General features: G+C 33.9%; 1 protein-coding gene across 2 annotated transcripts in view; it reads left to right on the top strand.

The window, feature by feature from the left end:
- The window catches only part of MCU (mitochondrial calcium uniporter), an 809,713-nt gene extending 792,552 nt beyond the window's left edge, over nt 1-17,161 (top strand). For both annotated transcript variants that reach the window (XM_083112063.1, XM_083112072.1), the window contains exon 7: nt 1,235-17,161. In XM_083112063.1, coding sequence (XP_082968189.1) covers nt 1,235-1,495 — 261 coding nt within the window. In that variant the 3' untranslated portion in view covers nt 1,496-17,161. The remainder of the gene's footprint in view (nt 1-1,234) is intronic.
- The last annotated feature ends 1,274 nt before the right edge of the window (nt 17,162-18,435 follow it).

Here is an 18,435-nt window from a genome sequence, read left to right as displayed (position 1 = left end):
ATTGTAAAATCTGGTTGACGGATTTGAAAACTTGCCCCTCACCTCTACTCCAAAATAAGTTCCGATGTCCCTGCTCATACACACCAAAATGAAAGAAATGCATGCCATCATGCATTTCCAACCCAAACTAAACATCGATAGTGGACAAGCACAGCATGTGTGGATTCCCCTACTGAATGGAAGATGACATGGGTGCAGGCAGATAGGCGATAACAGTGCACCTAGCAGCAATCAAGGAACAATGAACAGAAACTCGCCAAGCAACAACCCAACGAGTTGCAACGGTATGGTGCCGGGGGCCACCAAAATTAGCTTCGTGGAAAACATGAAAAAGTCTTCTTTTTGTATGTGCAGATAGAGTGTTGCAGAAGAATTACATTATATCTGTAGTGAAATGGAATTCAAAGGCAACAGGTAATTGTAATGTACCTAAGGGTAACTTCACTCAGCTGAGTGTAAAAAAATATAATATCAACATGTGTTGTGCCATTTATAGTGGTAGAACACTGGCACAGGTTCTTATCCTGGTCAATGCAAAATTTAAGAATTGAAGACAAGGCTTTCCATGTCTAACCCACATGATTCAGGCCATAAAGTTCTACGTAGAAAGTATTATTATAAGTGCTCAAAATAGGAGGTGTTATCCACTCCATTGCAACCTCCCATTTAACAAATTTCATTCAAGGGCTTATTAGTGATTTTATTTGAAAAACTTTGAACCACAATTCATGTGAACAGATTAGTAACAATTTCATGAGTTTTGAGTGCTTGTGAGACAATCCCTATTCTGGGATTGACAGAAATGCTACCTTCCATTGATAACAAGATAGTTCACTGATCCTCTTTTTTTCTTCGTGCACACCAACAGGTCAGATTCCCATCAGTAAACTGTGTTTGATTCAACCTGTCACCTTTCCCATGCTAGGTTTTGCTCGACAGTTTCCATGCCAATCACAAACAATGAAAATATCGTCTGCGTTACAGTGTGTTACAATTCCTGGTTTAATCTTTACTTTTTTAAGATATTTAAAGAAATTCGATTTGCACAGTTAGTGCACTTATGAGTACACAGATTTATGATCTACCATATAGTTATTTGCAGCCAGGTTTCCCTCAACCGGAGAGTTGGCAATAGATAGCGAGAGTGCCACCTGGTTTCTGCTTGAAAGCCTAAAACTTAGGCCAAATGTGGTTAAGAAGCAGGTTTCTGTAATCATTTCTTTCTTTTCCACAGGAGTATCTACTACCCGATGTTAAGGATAGGCAATTTCTCATCACCTTCCACAAAAAAGCACGTAAATTAGGTCTAGATGTAGAGCAGTACAATAGACTCAAAGACAGCATTGCACGAATAGAAAACGACCTTCGGCGGTTGCGAGATCCGCTTCAAATACATCTTCCTCCAGCCCATCTGGAAGCAGCACCAAGGCCAGGGGTCAGCCCCTTCGTGAAAGCTCAGGAGCAAATCAAGAATCTTCTCAAGATGAAATCATAGAAGCATGGACCAACTATTCATGTCTGTGAAGCCAGCAAGGAGAAGCATGCGCAAAGGAAACAGATTCCAAATAGTTAACTCTACCTTACGCTCAAAAAAGAAATGAACATCACCAGAAAGTTGGAAAATGCCCGAACAAGATCTGTCAACCAAGAAGATGCAACTAACAAAAATAACCTCAGTGATTTCAGAACTGTTTTTTAATGCTTTACGTACATTTATATGGTAATGGGTATTTATTGTTGGTAGTGCTGTTCTTTGTATTGCTTTGTTTTGGTTATGGAATGAACTATGAAATAGGAAGAAAATAAAGCAGCACTAACATATTACAGTGGTTATATATGTAGCTGATGGGGTTGTTGAAGCTTTCTAAATATATATATATATAAAAGCACATAATCGCTAGGATGATATGTGTACATATGTATAAAAAAGAGGAGACGTATATTTCATCTAACATATCATGTGAAATTCCTTTTTTGTGAGTGCTGTTGTGTACATACATAAAAGATTCTATATATATATATATATTATAACAAATTATATAATATACATAAATTATAGAAGGGGTCATAATGTACCCTGTAACACTTTTTTTATATTATATATCAGGTGGTGATAGAGAAAGTGAATAGTAAAGTATTGGGTTCTTAATAACTTTTTCTCTTCTTAATATAGCACCTTGCTTAATAAGATTGTGTGTAATTTATTTAACATTTTTAATTTTTTGTGTTTCTTTAGTTTAATTTTGCAGGGAAAGTTTATTTGTTCATTTCAATACTTCAATGCCAGTATTTTTTGTACTTAAATGATTGTACTATCATAAACTCCTTATTAACCTTTATGAGTATTTGTAAGTGATCCTATCGTTGATTTATTACTAGGTTTTGAATTTCTTCAGGATTTTCTCATTATACCAATTGTTACCTTGCTGTTAACTTTTTATATACAACCTGCTTGTTAATAATTCTGCTCAAATCATGTAAGTATATCCTTTTTCTCAACCCAAGTTTAACCTAACATTCTTTCCCTCTTGATGTCTTAAAAAATTGAACAACCATTGCTCTTCCTCGTACTAACTTGGTGGAATTTGTAGATTTGAAACTTGTAGATTTTTCTTGTCGGGAGATACTGCTTTCAAGAAGGTGCATTACAGATTTTGTATATTTAATGCCATTTCCTTTCCTTTCAACTGTGATTTTGGTAGAAATTTCCTAAGATGGAGGTGTATTACTGCACAATTATTAGATGAAACAATCATTCATTAATAGTATGCAACGAATATTCATGCAGGGTGTTTATTTTCATATCTATAGCTTTTGATAAAGGTACAAATAACAGAATGGCTGAATATTTTACCAGCTTGGTATTAATGCTGTCCTGGTATCTCCAAAAAAAGGAATAATATGTTAATTATTTAACCTGTCATCAGTTATGATTTGTGTGTCAAGATCAGAAACAAACAATTGGCACAAATTTTCTATAGTGTCAGTGCTCCTAAACCATCAGCCATTGCTTGGAACACTGATTTTACTAGAAAATCGCAATTTGTACATAAAATTGTATTGCAATCTCGCTGGACTTTTGACAGGACATTGTAAACAAATATATAATTTTATGTCTTCAACTAGTTGAAGTAAATATGATACATCATTACCCATTGAACTATCTAAACCTTTTTCTGTATAGTCTTTGCCAAGTAATTAAATTGATATCATAAACACCCTGTAACATTCGGAGTGTATGTGTAAATGGGAAAGTTGGCACTGCAAGAAACATGGGATAGTTACTGTTGGTGAAAATAATATTGGACGAATTCTTCAGATGCAACTACTTATTGTGCTAAAGCATGTTTCTAACTTATTTCACTGTATTTAATCTCCAAAGAAGAAGTGCTTCACAAATTCTTTCAAAGTTAAACCATAACAACAATTCCCTTTTACAATTGCAATCCTTGTATCAATTTCTCTTCTTATATTAAATGAAAAACTTAGTACATTAAATAAATTTAGTATACTATTACATGTTAAAGTCTCTTCTTAAACATGAAATGCAACTGTATGTATGTGGCTCTATCAGTGTTCAACATGAAATTGTAAAGAACATCAACATAATTATTCAACATGGTGTGAAGCTTATTGAAGGAACAAAAATCATAGGCTTTCCATGTATTTTATCATGACTTCCAAACTCTCTACTATTCAGGTTCTGCCATTATATTAGAGACATGTGCCACATAAAAAAAAAAGAGAGAAAGAGTGCTAGATGTGTTTGCTAAAGTGCTTTCATTAGGAGGCATGTATGTGTTCTTATAAAGCGTACAAGAGTCCTTTGATATATTAATATGATAAAAGTGAAATGTAATTCTTAATAGATATTACTTAAATGTGTTCATAAAAATAAATAATAAATTTCAGCTAGTGTCATGAAAATCTTCTGCAACTATGTCATGTATTCTGAGGAATAGACAGGCCAGTTTTTCCGATACTGTACTTAAACATTGTATAAGTGCTACAAGAAACTCATATTCCAATTGCAGAATTCAAACTGGCTAAGTCTTCAGATATGTGATGTTCCTCTGCATTTCTTACTTCACATGTATAATCAAAATATATCAAAATTTCAAATACTTATCAACTTAATCTGTAACTAAAATTGTTTACTATGGGTGCATCACATGGCATGGATAGAAGTTACATGTGTCATGTTTGTAATTATGCACTTACATTTACTAGGGACGAACAGTATTGTGTGACCCCATTTTTTATGTTTCTGAAAAATACCATTAGTGATTCCTATCCATTCCTATAAGGTTCACATTCTGAACAGATGCTCTGTTTAAAATATCGATCTCATAGTAGACTACATTTCTTTCCATTTGATCCTCGGAAATTATATTTTTTCTTCAAATGAGCAAACAAGATGTCAGAATAGAATTGGTCTTACTTGAGTTTTAATGTTTGAAGTTTCATAGAATGTAAATACTGTTTATGTGAACTCTTATTTCAAATTATTTTCATACAACATAATAGAAAAAATTAATCTTATTTAGATTTTTTGTAGAAAATAATACTTTAAATATCAGATCTTTTACCACTTAGACGTAAAAAATTTATTCCCTCAGCTGTTAACGTGATCAAAAAAGAAACAAATCTGCAGTTTGTTCCAGATCTGTTGATTTACTTGTTGCTTACACACAAACAATTCTCTTTAATATTCTTCACATAAGTTTGTACTGTATGTAAGTCCCGTTTTTGGTTATGAACCAAATAGTAAAAATATTGCTCTGTTTTGTATCTGCTTCATTCAGTGGTTCATTTGTCATGCTCAACAAAGCAGAAATCTGTGTAAAAACACCGATTGTCCAAAATGAACAATAAATCATCAATTGTCCTTTCAGAATGTGATTATTGCATTTCACTTTAATTGTAATAAAAATTACTTTCAGGTTATGACAAAGACCATTCCTCGCTAGAAATTGATTCTTTTATTTATTTATTTATTTATTTGTGTGTTTTCATAAAAAAAAAAGTTGTTACTCTACCTGCCACTAATACTGATCACATCCTTTCTAATTGTGATAAAAGTACAGTCCTTCTTCTAGAGTAAAAATGCTAATAGTATTTAAAAAATAACTCCTGAAATAAAAAAAAAATCATTTAGTTAAAAATCTTTTTGTATTTTTTTATGGATTTCAAATTGATGTCCTGTAACTTCTACCCTGCTATTTCTGCAACCCACGGCTCCAATTTCTCCAGTTATTTTTAATAAGATATAGTCAACAATTGTTGGAGTAAAAACTAGATAAAATTTAACGTATCTGTTGTATACTTGAAATTCAGTAACCGAACAAACTGCTGTGAAAGAAGTTGAGAAAATTTCTCAGATGGCCTATTCACATAGTATGTAAAAAAAAAAGTTTGCAGAAAAGATTTTATGATAAGAAGTGTATTACTGTTACCTTCTTAACCTTTGTACATATTTCTTCTAATGTAAGTAAATAATTAAAAATGAAGAAACATGGGTAGACTCCCTACTCCTGTCTGCCTCTCAAATCACCTTGTACTCTAAAGAGCTTATTAATGATGACCTTGTTCTAGAGTATGTTTGAAAATAAATAAAATGTCCAGTTGTTGTGTTTGAGGCTACACAGGTTATAGTAAATTTTGCTGATTACTGCAGCTTTGAGGCGTAATGTGTTCTATGCTCTTGAGTGACGCCACACAGTTTGGAGAATTTTCTTGGAAAACACTTTGATGGCATTGTTTATCATCTGGTTGGCCAATCTGACACTCATATGTACGTGGCTACTAGTATAATTATCATTATACTAAAATATTCTTTGTTGGTGTACATTGCGTTAATAAATACGAGACATGGCGACCTGCAATCTGATTTTTTCCAAAAAAGAAAATAAAATGTTTGCTACATTAAAACATTTGGAATCATATTATCATCCCCCAAAAATTCTGGGGCACTATTGCACCACTTTACCAAGAGTGCATAATGTGTCCTATAAATGTAAAGCAAAGGAGCATTTTTGTTTGAATTACACTGGTCCACAATTGCTAAGGAAGAAACACGTTTTGACCAATAACTATTGACTACGTGATTAGGGTGCAACAAGTGAACAATATATAAGTACCGATATCAGTTAAGATTTATTGAGAAAAGATGACTGGTATTCCCCATCAACCAAAGAAACAGGATGTCATAAAGCAAAACCAGCATAAGCAAAACAAAGTGAGGAAAGCACATGAATCAGAATTTGGCATGTGTAGAGTGAGTCGAGAGGAAATCAGTATGGCGTGTGGCCACCGCAGACTGCACAGCAAGCTGCACACCTGTTAGGCATGCTGTCGATGAGAGCGTTCGGGAGTGTGAGGGGTATATTGTCCCATTCTTTCTGAAGTGCAGTTTTCAGGAGGGTCCGGGGTTGGGGATTCCTTTGCGCAACCTGCCTTCCGAGAGCATCCCACGCATGTTCGATGGGATTGAGATCTGGTGAATATGCAGGTCAGTCCATGTGGGTCATGTTTTCTCTTTCCAGTGTGTCTGTCAGTTGGACAGTTCTGTGTGGACAAGCATTATCATCCATGTAAAGAAAGTAAGGGCCCACTGCACCCCGAAAGAAACGAACATAACCTTCCAGGATCTCGGTAGAATACCATGCTCCAGTAACGGATCCTGCGGTGAAGATGTGCAGTGGTGTTTTCCCATTTTTCATTATGCCCCCCCATACCATGACTTTGAGTCCCCCGTACCTGTCACGTTCACAGATGTGCTGTGCATGATACCGTGTTCCAAGTTCTCTCCACAGCATTTGATGTCCAGAATCACTTGTCACGCAGTACCGCAATTCATTGGAGAACATCATATTTGCCCATCTGTCTTGGTCCCAGTTACGATGCTGCATACACCAGTGTAATCTGGCATGACGGTGAGCTGGTTTTAATGGCACACACTTCACTGGCTTCCGGGCATACAACCCACCACTATTCAGTCATCATGTAATGGTTTTTGGGGACACAAAGACACCTGAAGCACTGACAAGGTTTTGAACAATTGGGGCTGGCGTGGCAGATCGATTCCGAGTTGTACACCTTCCACGACCTCCACCATGCATACGCAAAGCTGTTCCTCTGGTATGAGTAGCTTTCCAAAGTCAGGAAATGACACTTTTCGATACCCCCATAACACGTTCCACTTCAGTGACACTTCACCATGACTGCAGCTGACCAACCACTCTGCCCTGTTTGTAATCACTTAAATGTACTCTTCTCGCCATCTTCCTACATGCTTCTTCTGTTGCACACCAGTATTGCACTGCCAACAGCCTCTACCATGTTTGACTGTCTCCCGTGGGTACCACCTACCACAGCACTGCAGTCTTTTCCTGATACTGATGCTCCAAGCGCACATTTTCCTTCCTGAATGGGCTCAACGATTCCTTGCTGCCCTCTACTGGTCTCTTTCTGGCAACAAACTGACACAGAGTTGTGTATGAAAAAGATATGGGTCAATATGTGTTTGTTCCTTAGCAATTGTCGACCAGTGTACAATTGAAATAATATGAAGAATTTCAGTACATGCAAAAAATATAGTTTGAATAAGTTGCAAATAGAATTGAAGCAGTGAAGCACCCTTGCTTGCTCTCCCCTGAAAAAAATACTTAAATATGTATTATTACACTGTTGCTATTCTCAAAGTTTGGTGCACAATCGAAGTTCTTAGTGCCATGATGTTGTTGGTAGTTCTGATATACTCATACCATAATTTTACCAAGTTCATCAATCACTCAGTTATCCACGCTAATTGAAAAAGTAGCCATAACAAGTGATCAACATCATAAACTTTCTTCCTTTTTTTGTAAAATAGACTGAGACACGATATCATTTCTGTGAGAAGCATTGTTCTCAGATTCTATTCACACTCCAAATGTGTGGCTCATTTCAAGAGCCTATCCCAAGAACTGTTGGTGTTCGAATGGAATCAAAACGCACAGAATGTTCTAGCAGTATGATAGATCCTACTACTTACTGTAGCCCCAGCCATTGTGACAAAGTGCTTTATTCATTCATTAAAAAAAAAAAAGAAAGCAAGATATCTTTGCAGGAGTTTTGATGGATACCCAACCTTAATCTTGTTGGTGCTTGCTAGACTGTCTATGTATTAGTTGGACACTTCAGACTTGAGAAACTGTGTTAGTTACTATGTATGTTAGAACCATGAGTTTGGTATGTTCAGAAGTGGAAATGAAAAAAAAAATGTTATTCTGGAAAACCTTTGTAATCAATTTGACGTGAAATTTAAAAGTCAGCTTGAAAGGCATTATTGATATTAAAAAAAAACTTTAAGCATTTTATTGCTATTTATTGGTGCAAAATGGTTAAGCCCATACAATGATCTGTACATTGTTGTGGATACAATAATTGTGATACAATCAGATCTCAGTGTAAAAATTATAGTGTTAAATCATTACTTTATTGACATTTGATAGTGAGCATTCGTTGTAACACATTTTCATTTACCTCAATTGTGATTTCATTATATAGCAGTAGCAAGATATATATATTTTATGCACACTCCTAATCTAGATTGTTGAATTTATATTTCTGTTAATTGCCTTGGTGAATAGTTAAATCACAGTGAAGACGAAAAATGGTTATACCTAAGCAGTGTTATCACTAGATACCCTAGTGCCAATGTTGCGTAAAACACAAGTGTGTGGAAAAATTACATCATATTTTATTTCTGTTGAATAATGATGAATAACGTTATTAATGGGCAAAGGATAAGATTTCAAAACTTTGTATATCTGTTCTAAAGCAGAATGTATTTATTTCTACATCAAATAAATAATGGTCAGCCTTGAAATATTTACATCTTTATTCTTAGAATTCTTAACTTGATCCAGATATAACTGAAAATGTCTATGCATTCTTATTATTAGAAAGCTGATGTGCAGTGGCAGATATTGACGAAACATAGATGTAGAAAATACCAATCATATGTGATCCTATACTCAAAGGCAAAATATTAATTTTAAAGCTATAACTGCCACTTACATTTTTATCCTCAGACGTTAGACATGGAACTCTATTTAAATAAAACTACAATTCAATATGCATTCATAATATTGAAGATTAAGTGCATCTTATATTGAGTATTGATTTTGTCTTTTTGATGTGTTCAAAACTGTAATGTTTCTCAATTTCGCTTTGTTTTGAAATCTTTCTGCAGAATACCAATTCAAAAACTCATGAGAACATTCCTTCTGAACAGGAAAAGGGGTAATGCTCCAAAACACTCATCTGTGTGATGAGATCTGTAACATTGAAAAAATGTTCCACAACTCATGGTTCTCAAATTCTAGTGCTGTCACTGTTATTTTTGTCTGTATTTATTTTCCCTCTTACCATGACAAAATCAAATGCAAGTGGCCTTCTTTGCACATCTACTGTATAGCATGTAGAAAGCATGTACAACCTGTGTATTCGTAGTTCCGAGTAGTAATTTTAATACAAAAATGTCACTCCCATCTGAAATGCCACGTAATTTTATTTGTTGTACTGTTACATGTCTTCTCCCCTCCAATGTTAAAATTGAAAGCTCTCTATAATGTTGATGCTCTGATATCCAGTAGTATTAGTAATCATTTAATTTTTTGTTTACAGTTTTTGTGAAGTTTTTCACTAACACTGAGACTTGGACATCAAATGAAAGTTATTTGTTGGTTTTGAAGCTTATTTATAGTGTATAAAAGAAAGTACAAGAAGTACATGGTTAGGTTTTTGAGTGCTTGTTATAGACAGAGGCTTCTATTTTTTATCCCAGAATGAAGGTGCTGTAAATATTGTTTGTATTTCATCCACTGTTATTAATTCCTGTGAATTGTTCATATAGTATATTAAGTAGTGTCAGGTTTGTTGTCAACATGACTAACGCATCACATTGAGGAGCATCTGCCATAAAACTACAAACCCAGGTTCAATAGGATAGTTTGTGTTTGTGGTTAAAAAATTAAAGTATTAAAATAATTCATAAAGTAATGTATAAACGTAAATGTTCAGTATGACCAGTTAATATAATCAAGCCTAAGGGTTCATTGCTAAAACGGTAGCGCATTCCTTCCATGTCATTATATTTGAAAATTTAGCTGGTTGTCCAATGTGCAGTATACAATTTATTTTTTTATCTTTTCATTATGAATTATTCATAAAATGGTTTTTGTCAGAATATCATTCAGTGTTCTTAAAATTCCTTATCTTTGCCTGGAAAGAATTGTTTTGTTTTCACTTCTTGATTGTTTCTACTTGTGTTTGAGTCTTGCAAGAAGAATAATGTACTGACATTTTTAGAAGCTCTTCAAACAGAAAGTGACAAATGGTGCTTTCCCATTTATCTGCATAGTTGGTGTTGAAATACAACGTTGTAATGTGTCGGAAAAGAAGTGTCAGTAAATAATCTGGCGAAGTGGATAAATGAGGAAATATAGTGCAAAAAGATTCAGAGATACAGCGTTGAACTGGGCTAATGTGAGTCTCTCAGCAGTGAAGTGTGTTTAAAAGAGTAGATTACACAAGAATTTGTTTATCTGGCATTTTCTTGCCTGCTGCCTTCTGAGACATGTACAAAATATTTTCCACTTCTTTGAGGAGCTGTGACTTGTTTATTTATGTATTTATTTCTATTGCTTGTTTATATCCTATCTTATTTCCTCCACATTCAATTAAAACCTTTTAGTTCACTTACATCTTTCTCAGCCTGAATCTTCTTTTGTGCGCCTTAAATGAAAAAAACTGTAACATTCTTCTGAAGGTTAGAAAAAGGAAATATCTTTTTATCTAGTCTCCATTCACATAGAATCTCTACTGGTTCTTGTCAATTATCATATTTTGATTGCCATAATTTAACTCAAACTCTTCACCAATGTCTTGAGACTTCAGTAATCCTTAAATGGTTACTTTTCCTGGTCAACTTACAAGATGTATTTTAAAGTCTTCCAAGTTTTCTAGTATTACTGGGACTGCAGATATGCCTCCCAGATTACAGGCTATAGCTACTCTGAACAGGACTTTCTTAGCTGAATAACTTATCTCAGAGGTACGGAATATAATATCCAAAACAAAAACTGCTTATACGATTCTTGATCAATCTTTTAAGTGTAAACAAGTTCATCTACCCATGCATCAAAGAACACTTTAATCTGTGTACAAGGATGCATCACAATGGTGTACAAGAACATGACAACCAATTCTTCATTGAAGTTTTTGTTGTTGTATGAGTCAAGAAAAAATTAATGCTGACACACAGGAAGGAAATATTCAATGTGGCAATATACAAAGAAGAGCGACACTATTCATAATCAGAACACTGTAAATTCTTTTGTGTCCATTGTGGGTGTTCACTATTGTCAAATATTTTCTTCTAGATTATTCTCATTTTCAATTGCATTTTGGTTCTTATAATGAGAATTCTTAATAAAAACCAAGACAAAACACACGGTTTTGTTTAGTAATCCTAATTTTCGGATCAACCTCAATCCTTCTTCATGGATTGACAAGGCTTGGTAAAAGGTTAAAACGTGGTTAAAAATGGCTTACGTTAGGCTAAAAGGTGTAACAACAGTAATTCATGATCACATTGTGTAGAATGGCCAGCCATTTCCTGCAGTCTTGGTTTTTATGGTGTTGATGATACATGGTGTGAATTGTCATCATTTTAATGAGAATTGTCCTTCATAAAATCATTTGACTTGAGAGAACAACATGGTATCTTGTATATACAGCACTTAAATTGAGAAAGGGGTTAAAGAATATTTTTTATGTGCACATCTCTGTGTTGGACTGCTTTTTCTCACAACTTACATTACTTGCTGGTACAGAATGTACTGAGTTTGTGGGCAAGATTTCATGTTTAGTGATTTTATTTCCTTTATTTATGTGAACAAAGTCGACCATTATGGTATTTACTTTTCTCTTTTTTCTTTGTAAAAATGCATACTTAGAAGTAGGCATGACAGAAAATGTTTCTACATTTTAAGAGGGTATGAAGTAGAAAGAAATTGATAAAATATTTCTGCCTGGGTATTTTATGCTTACAGGAATTTGTACTTAATGTAATACATATTATGTGAGATTCAAATAGATGTTGATTGGATATGATAATTACCAGTAAGTATCCTGGTTTTATAGTAAATGGAACCTTTGGAAAAAAAAATAAGGTGCCAGACAGCGCTGTATTATTGCATTTGTCACTCTTCTTTCGTAAATTCCTTTTCCCCCCCTTGTTACAATATGTTTGATAATTCTAATTTAAAATTGTAATAATATGAAACTTGTGTTTTGTCCAAATCTGATTAAGTATCTTTACTTGGACGTCTAATGAATGACATGACGATAAAAAAATTGTCATGGAAACATACAGCAACTTGCATCTGTCATTTTATTCTACTTCAATGAGTCTTCATTTCAAATGGGATGGGAGTATAGGATTGCATGGAAGGGATGTTGTATTTCCATCTGTGATACAAGAAACACACCAATATTTAAAAAAAAATTACTAAAATTACTTACATAATGATAGTATAGTAAGCTTAATATTCTACACCTGAACTGATCTACCATTTTATTTTTATCTCTATCCAAAAAAAAAAATGCATAAACACATTCACGTGCATAATACTTGTATACTGTCTTTGAATTTTGAATTTATCAGGTGTAAGTTTTTTTTTTAGGGTAGCTGTTAACCAAAGGGGACAGAATTAACACACTTCTATGTTGCCAGTTTAAAGCAAAAACCAAAGTAAATCCACCAGATAGAAGTTTCATAGTGCTCTCACCTTTGGTGCAGGTAGATCTGGGTTGGATCCCTGTTGAGAGCTCCAAAATTTTGATGCTGACCCATCATGAGGATAATTGGGAAGCTATTTGAAAAGGAAGAGTGGACTCCAGTCTCAAGAGTCAGAAAAGAATGGTGATGGGACTCGGTGCACTGACCACAGATCACCCATGAAACGTCACTTGGCAGACTTCGGTCGTCAAAGTACTGTTGTGTTATGGAGTTTAGTTTAGGAATATGTAGAAATTCTACCCAACACACATATTTTCATACACCAGTAGAAAAATCTCCTAAACATGCATAAAGCTTAATTTTAACAACTGAATTCTGTTTGGATATTTTGATGTTTTAGTAGCCCTTTGTTGCTGCAACATTGCTTTTCATGCCAGCATCAAAATACAAACAACATGAACTAAAAATACATAATTTCACAAACTGCTTGGCTGATCAGAAACCAATGATAGTTGTCCATTTGAAGGTTGTGCTCATTTGATGTAACTTATCCACTCTAGTTAACAGCTGCCCTATAGAAAGTTACATGTAATGAATAAAATGTAAGATTTTGAACTGAAGTTCTGCTTTTCTCTTAATTTCAATGTACACTTCATGGTGCTCAAAGTGGATATAAAAGCTGGCTGCTATTCTCAAAAAATCTCATTATTTTCTCTAGTGAATTGTTACTCATTGTCCTTTTGTATAACTAAAAGCTTTCACATTTCCCTAACTAAAAGTACATCATTATAATTATGACTTTTTATTCATGTACACACACAGCTATACTTGGACATTCAACAAGCTTTTCTGGCCCTGGTCACTTTTCCAGGCATTTAAGACAAAACTTCCATAATAAAAAAGGTAAAGTGTTCCCCTGTGCTTAGCACCATGCCATGAAGGCGTATAGGGGGTGTGGGGGTAACGCCCCACACTTTCTTGATCCGGTCATGAGTGGGGGTGATGTGATCAGCATCATGCCCCTGACCGCCTTTACCCCCCAGGGTTTCCCCCAGGTACCCATGTTATTCGACGCTGGGTGGGCGCCGGAGCCGCTTCCAACGTTAGAAAAGTTTCCGGATTTGAACCGGCCGGGGATCGAACCCGGAACCTTGAGCATGGTAGTCAGACGCGTTACCGACTGAGCCACCGCGAGGTTTAGTAATATCTTGAACGTTTAAATTGAATCATGTCCTGTCACATCAACAACTTTTAGGGCCTCCCCGATGGCACAGTGGTCAGTAGCGTCTTCACCTTGTAATCAAGGGGTCCCAGGTTCGATGCCCAGTGGAGGCACATAGTGGTTCGGATCCCACTTTAAACTAGGTCCAGTCCCGATTACCCGTACTGTGCATAAAGTGGACTTAAAACAACAATTCAATCAATCAATCAACAACTATTTTCTACAAATGTTCCTTGTTTCATGGAAATTTGCTATTATTTTAAATTTCCCAAACTAAATATGATTATATTTCTATCTACTCATAGCATTCTTCATCCAGATTTCATGGATTGCATGTAGATATTTCAGTAGGTATTCGTTATAATACTGAAATGACTGTAAATCCAGTTAAACATTTGAGGACATCAGTTTGCTTTTTATTTTCAATAAAGATTTTGCTGAATCAGACTTGGAGTCCAGGTGAATCTTACTTTTTTCTGCAAACTGTCAAGTTATGCAGATATTAGAAAACTTAAAAGCAGAGTGTGTACTTGATTTAGACTTTTTAACAGTCCCACAGCTTGCCTTTCTATTTATAGTTCATGTGAGCAGTTAACACAACAAGTTAGCAAAAATCTAAAAATTTTGTTTAGAAATAATTTTTTAAACCCCTTGTTAATGTTTATCTACAAAGCAGTGCTAAATTCAGCTCTTCACTTTGCTCATTTTTATTTATAACCAATCTACTCATGTGAATCATATGAGTCAATGAAAGGAAGTGTGTGGTGGAAGTATTTGCGTACCTTTACGCATGCTTGAGCCCTGATTGTAAAGTGAAATCTTACGGGAAAAGAAGTGTAATATTATCGTATATTGTTAATAGTATTATAATCTGCTTTCATTATTTCATTTGTCCACACATTTAGTTTCTATTTGTTCTCATGTTAATATGTTTATAAGCGAAGAGGAAAAGAAGCATATATTTAATGTGCACAGTCGTAAAAAGCAACTCTCTGTGAGTCTTCTTGGTGCTCCTCCAATTTTATTAATGACATTTATTTCATTTTGGTCCATTTTCATTCACATTTCACTTGAAATTTTTTTAGACGTATCTTGGCCATTCATATATACATAAATCTTGTTTTACTTGCAGTATTTAAGTTGGTGAAAATTCACATCCTTCCAAATATTTTTAAGTTGTATGCTATACCTCATGATTTTGTTGCAATTGTTCCATGAAAATAACATCATGAAGTGTGCAATATTTCATGCATCTTGGTAAATATTCATAGTCCATATATTTAAGAAATATTTATTTTGTATGTGTACCTAGGTAGTTCCACAATTATATTGTTCCAATATTCAGGGAATATTGGAAATTTCAGTATTTTTTGCACATGACATCCTACATAAAAATATAGTTAGTACTTTCACCGAAGCTCAAAAAAGTTGGTCTTAACCCATCATCATGAGGAGAGTCAGAAATAGTAGCAGACCCTGACTAAAAACCCTAAACGCAAGGGAAGTTCTTGACCCTCAAGCAGCTATTGCAATCAGAGTTTTTTTTGTGTGTATTCCCCCCCTTCCCCCCAATGTGATGCAGATCAAGACCATTGGCAAATAATAAGATAAAATATAGAACTTATATTCATAGAGGACAACTTTTCTTTCCTGACTGATATTGAACTCGTGTACTTTAAAAAATAATTCTAGAATTCTAAAAATAATTCCCTACGGAGTACATAAAATATAAACATTCACTGATTTTAGATCCCAACTAACACAATTTGCTGCGTATATAATTTTTACATAAAAATCACACACATACACGCTCTCGTATTTCACTATGTGTTACATCAGACTTCTACTCTAATTTTGGTTTTACAATTTCAAGTCTCATAAAAGAAACATGGAATGGATCAGCAAAGATTTTGAACCTTCTTTCAATGTCACAATGTACAAAATTGCCTTTGTATCCCATGTTGTCAAATCCTTTCCATACATTATGTTCTTTTTTGTCTTTTTACTTCTGAAGTAAAGATAAAAGAAGTGATTGTAAAAGAGAACTTAATTTGTCTTTACTCTCCTGAATATAATACTTTACTCCCATTCAGAAAGATGAACTATGTGACATTATCTCAATTTAAAAATAAAATCATAGAAAGCTGCAATATAATTTAATTGTGTATGCTTCTTTTCCTGTCTGTCGTTTATCTTCTTACGAACTACTTTTCTGTTGTTTTGAACAGGGTTTTAAGTTTGACTATAAGGAACTGCATTGCATGCTTATGTAGTATTTCTGATTCAAATATGCCAGTTACTATGTCGATTGACTGAGATGAAACATGTTCCTTATTAAGGTTTCTATTATAATTTATATTAAACTTCGAAAAACTGACAACAATAATCTGGTAATCATGAAATATGATAAAATATATTTTTGTTGTATTGTTTCTGTGTTTAATAACAAGTAAGTACATTTTCCCCAGAAAATTACATCTCTAAATATTGGTTTCACAATTGTGATATTTGGTGTTCTGAATTGTTCTGTGGAGATGGGATTTAATACTAAACGTTGAGTGTAGTGAAGTATTGATGTGTTTATAGCTCATTTGAAGCATATATTACACTATAACAACAGATTTAATTTGTGATACATATATATATATATATATAAATATTATGGATGTGAAGCAAAGTGATTTATATATCATTGTACTAATTCATATCTTTATGAAGTTTGAAAGATATAATCTATTTGAATGTCCAAAATGTGTATTGCTTAATTGTGTTGATATAACAAGACTGATTTATTAAAAACATGTGTATGGAGAGTATGGTAAAAGTAATGTTATGTGTAAAAAATATTCCTTTTATTTTGATAACATGAATGTGTAAGCAAGCACAATTTATTGTTTATTTGAACTGGCATTTTGCTAAGTCGATTTTCGAGCTTGATTTTTACATGCTCTCTTGAAAAGACAACTTGAGTTGTACCATGTGGAGTTTTTCAATGTCTGAAGTGTCGCATAGACGTGTGCATAAGTAACTGTACAAACCTCCATAGTGTGTGAGAGATTAATCCTGCTTCTTTGTACATTGAAGAAGAGTGTTTCTTGTTACAAATCCATCGTAGGTGATGAAACTTGGGAATAAATTTTTTTCATTCAAAAAAAAGTCAACTCCTTCCCATTTTTTCCTCCAGTTATTATTAGATCTTGGATTTTAGATTTTTAACCTATTTTTTTCCTTTGCTGGTAAATAAGAAATAAGTTACGGCAGTGTTTCTATAAAAAATGCGATGACTAATCATGTTTTATAGTGCCTAAAGTAACCTATTTTGCTTATTAGAACCTTTATATGTTTTTTGAGGTTCTAAAGGATTTTATTATCATACAGAGATATTTGTTCTGTTTGGTGACGAAAAATTCAAACATGTTTGAAATATATGTTCTGTCAAATTTACTCCCACAAAGTCCATGGTGTTTTTGCAGAAGTCTAGTCAAAGCCAAACGTCTGGCGCAACTGTTACCTTCACAGTCCAAAGTGAAAACGTCTGATGTGTGTGGTCACTTTCACGTCAGTTCGGTGCTTTGTGCATTCATGCCTTGCAAAGTAATGTTTCAGCATTCAAATTTGCACCACTGACTATGTTTCTGTTGATAGCTCATTTTCAGCACATTAAGATAATGCTCTCAGAAATAAGGGGGAATTTGGCTGTGGATAAATAATAAAGATTGTTTTGTATTCAGGGTGGCCACTCTAAGCCCATGATAAAATTTAAGTATAATTCCCGGTTTTCAAAGCAAACTTTCAAAAAAATTGAAGGGCACAAGCAGATGTTTTCTCTATTTGAACCTTACATATTTGTGGATAATTTTGAAAATGACGTATACAAATGAAAATGTGTCTAGAATTTAATATTTGGTTGTAATATATAAAATTTATTGCGGTTCTTTTGAAATGTTGTTCTTAACGATTGTTCGTAATCAGTATTTTTGAGGGATTTTGAACTATTTTAAGTTTTTTAGAACCTACTTCAGGATTTTTCTAGACTGATTTAATATTTTCAGGACCTATTTTAGGCTTTTTAGAGACTATTTTAGAAACCTAAAAGCACACTTTTAGAATCTAAAAATCTGAGTCATTGTAAGATAACCAGGCAGATGTAACTCTAGTTTATCAAATTTACAGGAGAGAGGAAATAATTAATTCTTAGGTATATGTCTGACTTTAAAAAAAAAAGACTACTTTTCAGGACCTATTTTAGGCTTTTTACAGACTATTTTAGAAACCTAAAAGCACACTTTTAGAATCTAAAAATCTGAGTCTAATTAATATTTATTTTTGAATGTGTGTTCCCACATAACTGTAAAGTTTGCCTTTGTATCATGTAAATTCATGTCAATTTTTTTTTCTACAAATCTCTTATTTAGGCACCAAT

The sequence above is a fragment of the Lepisma saccharinum genome, chromosome 1 (genome assembly GCF_977018435.1).
Source record: "Lepisma saccharinum chromosome 1, izLepSacc3.1, whole genome shotgun sequence".
In the NCBI taxonomy this organism is placed as follows: domain Eukaryota; kingdom Metazoa; phylum Arthropoda; class Insecta; order Zygentoma; family Lepismatidae; genus Lepisma; species Lepisma saccharinum.
This window is presented reverse-complemented; position numbering and strand designations above follow the sequence as displayed.